This window comes from Cyprinodon variegatus, unplaced genomic scaffold (assembly GCF_000732505.1).
Source record: "Cyprinodon variegatus isolate N-32 unplaced genomic scaffold, C_variegatus-1.0 Scaffold117, whole genome shotgun sequence".
Taxonomy (NCBI): Eukaryota; Metazoa; Chordata; class Actinopteri; order Cyprinodontiformes; family Cyprinodontidae; genus Cyprinodon; species Cyprinodon variegatus.
Window position 1 is genome coordinate 1,400,328 of NW_015150570.1, and position 10,049 is coordinate 1,410,376.

Here is a 10,049-nt window from a genome sequence, read left to right on the forward strand (position 1 = left end):
GGAGAGACCTGAATATGGCTGTCCACCAACACTCACCATCCAACCTGACAGAACTGGAGAGGATCTGCCAGGAAGAATGGCAAATGATACCTAAATCCAGGTATGAAAAAGTTGTTGCATTATTCCCAAGAAGACTCATGGCTAGCTAAAAAGGGTGCTTCTACTCAATGCTAAGCAAAGAGTCTGAATACCTGAATACAATGTGATATTCCAGTTAGCTAGTTAAAAATTTTCAAAACTTTCTTCATTTTTTTTTTTTTTCTGTCAAGATCAGGTGCTGAGTGTACATTACAGAGAAATAAAATTTACTTTATTGATTTTAGCAAATGGCTGCAATGAGTGGAAAATTTAAAGGGGTCTGAATACTTTCCGTTTCCACTATATAAACATACATACATACATATACAGCCAGAGCTACAATGAAATAGGCTAGTTTGAAGCAGCCTAATCAAATTCCAAACAATAAATGACTGAAGAATCTGAGGCAAGACATGTTGACTCTCCTCTAATCTTACTTCCCCTTAATCTTATTTGTAAAGTTTCCACATTTACAGATGAGATAGAAAAATACATTAATAGACTTTCTGATGTAACTGCAGCTCAAGATTGTTCAACAAAATACTGACTTTGGGGGGCTGAAGGCACATTTGAGAAAAAAACCCTGAAAAATAAGTGTTTCAACTTTGTGTAGGTCTATCCCATAAATTCCTGGAGTAACTTATTGCCATGGGTTTAACGTGACAAAATGTGAAAAGCTTAATAAAAACTGGAAGGCACTTTATATGAAGCTACTTACATCTATGATGGGGGCACCAGGGGGGACTTCCCTTTTCGGATAGCTGTCCTTTAGCGTCTTCCCTTTTCTCACCACAAGAGGGCGTTGGTCCTCTCCTAAAATTTGCTCTCTGAAAAATAAAAGCAGTAGGGATTTCTTGAGTGAAATCTTTCAAATGGGACAGCAGCACTAATTACTGATGAAAAGATATTAAGGTATATCATATCTATTTATGACCACTGACTTACCTGTGGTCCCAGTAAAAGGCTTTATGAATGTCATACTCTGGGATGTCAAAATCATCTGCCTCCCAGGTGCACTGATCATATGGCAAGTCTCTCCACTTGATTAGGTAATGGACATCACCATCTTTATCAAAACTATAGAAAGAATAATCATTAAAAAAATATGATCTAATAAATATACTTGTCTTTTAAGTTAAATCTAATCAGTTGTGCACAATTGTTCCCCACAAAAAATTATCTATTATGTAGAAGTTTATAGTTTTATTAAGCAAAAAGAGTTTAAACATTAACAATGTAGAGCACTAAGAATGATTTTGATTATATTATTAAAAATTAGGGAAAGCAAGATAATGTGTCAACCTTAATCAGACTAGTAGCTTACTTTTGATTCTAGGTCTTAGAAATTGAGGCCATTTTAACAAAGTGAAGTAAGGGTGTCTAAGTGTGAGTACCACCTGTGGTTGAGTATCCTGTGGATGACCATCCACTCTGGCTTAATGCCGTAGCGGTAAAAGCGCTCCTCCATCGCAGCATACTGTGGGTCTTTGCTCTTCCTCTTCTCATTGTTCAGCTCCTCCTCTCCTGAGCCGTAATCGTATGGCGGAGGCTCATCCATGTCGTTCTTGCGCTGGTAGTTCCGATACATAACTGTATGGTACAGCTCCAACTAAAAAGATATTAACAAAAACAAACAAAACAAATCGCACTTCTGGTAGGATTGGCTTCATAATCATATTTGTTGCTTTAGAAAATGTTTCCACAAAAATGACCTAAAAGGCTTTTTAAAGGAATAGAAAGATATTTTATAACCATCTATAAGTGCATTGCTTTGAGTGTTTACTCCACAAACAACAGGTATGTTTCTTAAAAGCAAAATTGCTCAGATTGTTATGTTTTAACATAACAGTTATAACAATCTGTTTATGTTGCAAAACGTTGATTTAAAACCGGCCTCACTACTGGCATCTCACCTGAAGTTCGCTGACCCAGGAGCAGTGCCAGTACGAAAGGCCAGCCCACTTTACAAAGAATTCCCTCTCTGGACGCCCCTTGAGAGGGGGTTTAGTCAGTGGATCGATTGGCTTGCCATCAGGGCCTGCAGGTGGCTCAGCTGGCAGCGGCGGTTCTCCCCACATCCAGTGCAGAATCCTCTGCACTTTACCTTTGAGAGGTGGGCACTGAGAGAAAACAGAGTTAAAATTCACTTACTAAACAATTTTAAAAATTTATTTTCAAAACCAGATGTTTGCATACCCAGATTGCCTGTTTTTAGTTAAAATTACAAAGATGATTTCTAATGGAAAAAGAAAAAAAAGGCAGAGGGGGTGTTGCAAGGAGATCTTGATTTAAATTTATACTGCGATATTGCTTGTTTATGCATTTGTCAGGCAAATGCATGCAAATTAATCCTGAGTGAAATTAAAATAAAGATGAAACCATTGGTTTAACATCAAAGCTAAAAATAAGCTGCTTTGAAGGAAGACCACCAATTAGGCTCTGCCAGATGTGATGGTTGTAATTGTAGAAAAAGAGGGCAAAGAATAAAGCATATAAAGAGATGGCATAGGGAAGTGCATTGTATTCTACATTTACCCCTGAGATTAGAGATTACCCCTGTTTTACAACCGTTTAACTGCACCCCAAGACGTCTTCAGGAAGTTAAAGCTGTTTCAAATGGGTCCTCCAATTGAGCAGTGACTCCAAGTAGTGTTTATACAATAACTTTTGGGCAGCAGATACGTTTTTGAGTGTCCAACATAAGGCTTTGCCTGCAAACAAGCCAGCCCTCAAATCTAATCTGATGAAACCATTAAAGGAGTAGATCAAACTTACAGCAAACTACTTTAGAAGGACAGCCTAAAAAAGGAACATCATTTATATAGTTTAGAATGCAATTCTATTAACTACTAAAGAAATGCAAAGTTAAAGGTGATTTTGCTGGAAATGAGTAAATAAACAAATCTTATTATCCAATTATCCTTTATGACCTAAAACAAAACAAAAAAATAAATAAAACAATATCAGTCAGTGATCAAAGAAAAGGTGCAGGCTTTTTTTTTCACTGTATGTACTCATCTGTTTCAACTGCAAAAGGTGGAATTTGTTAAGAAAACCCTAATAGGATTAAATTACATAAACAAGTTCTTTATAATAATAGAAAACATTCTAAATGAAACACTGCAAGTTTATATAATATTAAATGACACTGTAATCCAGAACAGTGCATGCATTATGCTTCTACAGAATAAGATGAATTCAATCTGCATTTAAGAAGACTTAAGATAACTTGGGTCAAACGTTGAAGAACATGTTTTCTTTTTTAATGGGCTCTTAGTGAGTGTACGTAGTAATTGCTGAAAGAAAACGTGTGACTTAAAGGAGCTCACCATACAGCGAGGACACAACCATTCTCCGTTTGGGATCTCAGGCAGAGGTGGATTGAGGCAATGGATGTGATAGGATGATGGGCAGGTGTCACAACACAGAAGTTCCCCTCCATCCTTACAAACTCTGCAGAACTCCATGTGGTCATCCTCTTCCTCACCTGCAGGCTCCTCCTCTTCTTCCTCTTCATCTTTGGCCTCCCACTGGATTCCCTCTTTCTCCTGGTATTCAAAGAAATCAATGTATGGAAGGGAAACAAGATATTTATTAAGTCTAAAGAGTTTGTTTGAATGTTAATGTGGAAAAAAAATTCTGTGAACACTTTGTAGGAATTTACAATACAACACAACAGAAAAATACTATAGAGAGTAAAAAACATGTATCTTTCTGTGACACTAACTATAGAGAATTAACTTAAATTATTTACATCTTTTTGGAAAAAAAAGCCCAAAAAGTTAGTGTGTTAGTTAGAGTGACGACTGCCTCAGTGAAATGATAAATTACCGTGTAAATATTGAAATCATGTGTTAATTTAAAGTAGCAGATTTACTTACACAGTGTGGACAGCTCCATTTTCCCTCAGGTGCCTTCTCCAACTCAGGGTCGAGACAGACAAGGTGGTAAGCTCTTGGACAAGTGTCACAGAGGATAATTTCTCCACCCTGCTGGCAAACCTCACAGTAGTCCTGATGGTCAGTCTCATAGCCATCGCCGTCCTCCTCTGTCATAATGATGGGAATCATTAGAATGTTGTTCAAACATTCAGGGAATTCTGACTATGTATCAGCTAAAGGCATATGGCAGAAAAAAATCCATATAATATTGGGCAGCATGCATGCATTATCAAATGCTGGAGAACAAAACAAACTCAAGTTTGAAAGTGTTCCCTAAATAAATAGACCTGAAGGAGGAAATTGTATTACCCCATTACACAATATAAAACAGTGTCAGAATTTGGAAGGAAACAGAAAGCACTGAGCTCTGTAAGAGCAAACTGTAAACATACTTTTCCTTTTTTTCCGCCCACGCCGGGCCTTTTTCTTGGTGATGGCCCCAGAGGTATCAGAAAGCACAGAGGCACTGTGGATACTGATGTCATCAAAGTCTGACTCCTCCAAAAAGTCCTCTTCACTCTGGAAAATCAAATGCACAGAAATACGCCAACTAAAGAGCTTGAAGCAACACAGAGTCTAGTCACTTGTTTGATCGAAAAATGAGCTGAGAAGCTGAATGCAAGGTAAACAGCTGTTTAAAATGACACATACAGAGGATGCTTTCTTCTTCTTCCCACTTTGACCTGTTTTTGATTTGGTCTTCTTCGGTTTGGGTTTCTTCTTCACTTCTTTCAAAGTCTTGCTTTTCTTTCTAACTCCTGGCCCTGAGGCAAACAAGCACACATTTAAATGTACAGCACTACAGCACCATGAACAGTAGTGTACTGAATTGGCTCTATATAAATAAACTGAATGTCTTTTGTTTCTGTTTCTTTTGTTACACATACACGTTTAAAAATCACAAAACTAATATTAATATCAGAAACACAGTAGATAAAACAAATGACTACAAAATACACTTTTAAAAACTTTTACTTTTACTTTTATCTAACTAACCTCCCCCTGTGTAACACAGGCCATTTCAGTAGTGGACTTGCTGGTGTGCTTTGGATCTTTTTTTACTGCTAAACCTAAAAGCTCTTGTTCTCTTGGTCATCAGGAAGCAAAACAAGTAAAACTACAATCACAACAACTAAAATGTTTTGCTGTCAAAGTGATTTTTTTTTTTTTTTTTTGTAATGTGGCGAATGTGAGTCATCAGTGGGTTTGGACTTGGAACTTCTCCAAGGATGCCATTTTTCCCAAATTACTTTGTATTATTAAATCACAAACACTGACCTAAAATCGAAATGCAAGGGAGGCATTCAGCGCTTTATAGGTCAAACAGGCAGCAGTCGGAGGGCGCAGAGACCAGGTTAATCTGCTCAACATGTTTCTTTGAAAAATGGAAAAATGCACTATTACAAATCTGCTCTTTGTAATTACTCAGCTTTTTTTTTTTTTTTTGGTAATTACAATCTCAGCTTTGCCTGTCTCATTGTGTCCTTAGGGCAAGACACTTCACTTGCATTGCCTTGTGATAGAGATCAGATGACCTGGTGGTGATCTTGTAAAGCAGTTGTGGGCTAAGGGCAGCTGTTGCTGCAGTGAATTTTGCCCCCATTAGTGGGTGAATGACTAGATTAATTTCCAAGAAAAGTTAAATAACAAACCACTGGATTCTGTTTTCCAAGTCTGAAGTCGCTTCACTTACCATCCAAAAAGCTTTCTCAATTCAAAATGTCTTGAGTAGTGTGGAGTTCCGGGCTTTATAGAGTAACCCAACAAAAGCCTAGTTATGGCTTAAAAAAATGCTAATTGAACTGAAAACAGGTCCACTTATTTGTAATGGGGAGTCGTTGAGGTCTTTGTTGGCCTGAAAATTAACAGAAAACAGGCCCATGCCTCTCTAATGTGGATTCGTTAGGGTCGTTATTGGCCTGGTTAACAGTAGCAATGGTTTGACCAGCTGCATAGCGATGAGGTTTGAGATTATAGTGGGAGGGATTCAGCTCTAAGGCAAGATTATAGGTTTTTGAGTGCTGAAACCTGAGTCCACCCCCTCTGTTAAAGTTTCTTTTTTTCTCTTAAGGTAAATGGATTCTTCACACCCCTTTCAAACCACCTGTCCTCGTTGTCCAAAATGTGAACATTCTGGTCCTCAAACGAGTATCCTTCGTCCTTAAGGTGTAGGTGTACAGCAGAATCTTGTCCGGAGGAGGTAGCTCGCCTGTGTTGAGCCATGATTCTGTGGAGAGGTTGTTTGGTTGCTCCAATAATTTGCATGTTTTCTAAACCATCACACAGCTTCCATTGTGTTACTATAAAAAAGCCTAGAACTCAACACTACTCCAGGCATTTTGAATTGAGAAATCTTTCTGGATGGAAAGTAGGTGGTCAAAACATGTTAACCAGGCCAATAACAACCCTAACGACTCCTCATTAGAGACGCATTGGCCATTTTTGGGTTAATTTGCAGGCCAACAACAACCTCAACGACTCCCCATTACAAACGAGTGGGCCTGTTTTGGGTACAATTTGCATGTTTCCTAAGCCATAACAAGGCTTTGGTCGGGTTACTCTTTGAAGTCTGGAACTCAACACTACTCCAGACATGCTGAATTGAGAAAGCTTTCTGGATGGGAAGTGACATATGTTCAAACCTGGAAATGAAAGTCCAGTGGATTGGTTTTAACATTTTGGAATGACTATGACCTGGATGGCTGAGAATCTTCACCAGCAGACTGGAATAAATATAAAAGGCCCTGGAGTTTTCTGGCTTGAAAAGGCTTTATATAAGTACAGACCATCAAACAGTGTTTTTTATTTTTGTGCCAATTTTCCTGATAAGCGTTCAGTCACACAGCGGTTGGCCTTACCTTTTCCTTCTTTGGTTTTTGCTTTTTTTAACGTGACCTGCTGAGAGCTCAGCTGGCTGTTGTTGACAGATGCTGGCTGAGCTACAGTAACCATTTCCACGGCAGCAGCCACTGCAGCGGCCACAGCAGTGGCAGATGCACCTTTGAACGGGTTGTTGGCACTGAACTCCCGCCACTTGGCTCCTAACACTGTCATCATCTTTGACATGGGAATCTTCGGATTCTTCTTGGCAATAAGGGGCCTGTATGTAACCACAGGGATAGGAGACAACAACAACAGCTTTAAGATGTCACATTTTATTTCAGCTGGTGCAATTTTCTTTTTGCTCTGCACTGGAGGGAAGTGGGTCCTAATTTACGGACATCCCACAGCCCCTTAAGTTTTATTCTCTGCTGCTTGGTTTGAGTGTGTCATGAGTTAGATTTGTCAGGCAACAGCTTGAGCTTTGGCAGGCTGGCCTGTAAAAGATAGTGGGTCAGAGCACTGAGTCCCAAAGGCTTCCGGCTGTCACAGGCATCCAACGAGCAGCTGACTACACACAGGGGGCACCGCAGGAGCTCATGCTCCACTTTGTCAGAGCAGAGGCTTAGTTGAGCCAGACAGCCCCAGGTGAGACAGAGTCTTTATAACAACAGCAGAGCTTTCCAGCTCAAACAAAAAGAGCAGTGTTAGCTTGTCATGCTGCTCTCTGGTCTCACTAAGGAGTGTTGTGGAGGACTCTGAACTGGGAATTATGTCAGACAAGTGAAATTGCAAAAAAACAAACAATCCCCAAAGCAGTTTAACAAAGAGAGAAGAAAAATACAAAGGAACGTAGATGCTTGCCTGAGGAACTGGCTGAAAGCCTTGTAATTAGTAATTGTTTTGTAGTCATCCTCTGTGAACCCATACTGCACATCCTCAAGACCCCATTCATCCATCAGCTGGCTGGAGGATTTGGGTTCCTAATGGGGCAAAAACAGGAGCAACCATGAATCAATTTATAATCAAATAATAATTGCCAAGAAAAACTCTAAAAAAGCTATTTTTTTTTCCAAAAGAGGCTAACACTTCCTCTATGGCTGTAGGGTTTCCCAACTTTTTGCTGATCAAGAAAAATCAAGTTTATTCTTATATCTTGTATAATGAGTAAACAAAAGCTGAATTCTTAGTTTGCACATAATTTCATTAAAAATGAGCAACGAAATTGAAAAGTAAAATAAGACATTGTTTCAGCATTTTTAAAAGAAGTTAAATTTAATGAAATGTCTTTATTCCTTCAAATGACTGTATACCAACAACACAAATTTTACTTTTTCTGTCACTGAAATGTGACGATTCTTCATTACTTAGTGTTGTTTCTACTGAAGGTAGCAAACTTCCACAGTAATTAATAAAATTAATCAGCAGAAGTCAGAAGAGGGGCTCTAAGTTGATGTACAGTAGGAGAGCCCACACACTTTAAACTCTGCCAAATTCAGTTTTCTTATCTTTTGCCTATGTACATAATAGCTTTAAGGTTTACAAACTAAAATGCATTTTTCACAATGAGGTAATTATGATGACTGAAAGTCAATATGGATATGTTAGAATATATTAAAATAAAAAAAACATATTTTAGTACATTTAACTTGTTACAGTGGACTTACTTTCATGTTACCATCATCATCATCCTCCTCATCATCGTCCTCGTCTCTCTTCTTCTTCCTGGGCTTTCTTTCTTTTTTCTCTCTGGGTTTCTTCTTCTTTTTTTTGGTTGGGCCATATGCACTGTTCTCGCTCTCTGATCCAATTTCTGGCCTTTCGTGTTCCTCCTCTACCTCTGAAATCTCTTCTAGGTCACTGTCATGTTTTACCTGTAGTCCTCCCTAAGGTATGAGACAAGAACACAAAAATATGCTTAAAAAAACACACTTAATTTTCTGGGTTTGGCTCTGCAGACAATGAACTAGTATCCATAATTCCGTAGATTAAAAATTTTAAATGATTTTGGTTTTTTTTATTGTGCCTTTGTGTATATTTAAGGTTGGTTATAATAAAATGCAGCTTCTACAAGGTGGCAGAAATAAAACTAACTAGCGCCATATGCTTGCACTTTCTCGTAAGGATATGTCAATAGCCGTCAGATAGCAGTAGATTTCCACTTCGAACCCTAATTCAAGTGATTCTGAATGCTGCTGTCACATTGCATGTAGATGCACATCCTTCTTGTAATCCTTAACATGTAAAGTTGTAACAGGGTTGCATCATTTCATATCACACTCATACATAGTCAGATGACCAAGAATAACTACTTGCATTACAATTAAGATAAACTGCATTGTTTTTTGTTTTGTTTTGTTTTTTTCGAAAGTAATACTAAATTTTGCAGTTTTGCTACAGACACACAGAGCCACAGAGCTACAGAACACTTAGCCTCTCCATTGGTTTCCCTGAAGAATTTTAAAGAGTAGGCAAAACTTCCTATTCAACAATACCAAACTATTACACATTATGCATGATTTATTTATTTTTGTTTTGTTTTTCGTTTAATGAACTCCAACTAAAGCTGCCAGAAGTCAAACAAAATAATAAAAAAAAAAATCTTTTTTAAATGTGAAATAATTACCTGAAACAGAAATTGAGCAAGACGTTGTCACTGTGTGTGACTGTAAATTCAGTTTCATAATCTAAATGCTAAAGAATCCTACGTTTTTTATATTTTCTTTTAGAAAAGAAACAAAGGCTCTCAAAAAAAAGCTTTCTCATGGTTTCTGCATTGAGTTGCCAATTTCATTACAGCTGCAAGCGTGTATTCTTTTACCATGCGGAAGGTAATATTTATATATTTCTGTCTGTTGAAATGCTGCCATTATCAACAATTTTTAACTATTACCGGTTTAACACTGACTTAAAAGGGACAACTCTTTAAAGACAACACTGTCACCTGCAATAAGTCCATTAACAGTGAGCTCTTGTACAGCCCCAGTTACAGACTTATAAATCAAATCAGGAACACAGTTTCTCTTCTCTTTAAGGACTGATATGTCTCCATCCTACCACAACCATTAAAATGGTGGTGGTCAGAAAATTAGAATATCATAAAAAATTTATTATTTTTAGGTACATACGTATAGAAAAATTAACTTGAATGTTATATCCATTTATTACACAAAGCCAGATATAATTCAAGTGTTTATTTCTTTTAATGTT

At 37.8% G+C, this 10,049-nt stretch overlaps 1 protein-coding gene across 3 annotated transcripts in view; it reads right to left on the bottom strand.

Moving 5' to 3' along the window:
* The window catches only part of chd5 (chromodomain helicase DNA binding protein 5), a 65,344-nt gene that overhangs the window by 26,388 nt on the left and 28,907 nt on the right, over positions 1 to 10,049 (bottom strand). For all 3 annotated transcript variants that reach the window (XM_015375312.1, XM_015375311.1, XM_015375310.1), the window contains exons 3-13: positions 8,507 to 8,725; positions 7,704 to 7,822; positions 6,878 to 7,119; positions 4,671 to 4,783; positions 4,412 to 4,538; positions 3,960 to 4,126; positions 3,408 to 3,626; positions 1,992 to 2,198; positions 1,476 to 1,687; positions 1,024 to 1,155; positions 797 to 905 (exon numbers count right to left, since the gene is read on the bottom strand). In XM_015375312.1, the coding sequence (XP_015230798.1) occupies positions 797 to 905; positions 1,024 to 1,155; positions 1,476 to 1,687; positions 1,992 to 2,198; positions 3,408 to 3,626; positions 3,960 to 4,126; positions 4,412 to 4,538; positions 4,671 to 4,783; positions 6,878 to 7,119; positions 7,704 to 7,822; positions 8,507 to 8,725 (1,866 nt within the window). The remainder of the gene's footprint in view (positions 1 to 796; positions 906 to 1,023; positions 1,156 to 1,475; positions 1,688 to 1,991; positions 2,199 to 3,407; positions 3,627 to 3,959; positions 4,127 to 4,411; positions 4,539 to 4,670; positions 4,784 to 6,877; positions 7,120 to 7,703; positions 7,823 to 8,506; positions 8,726 to 10,049) is intronic.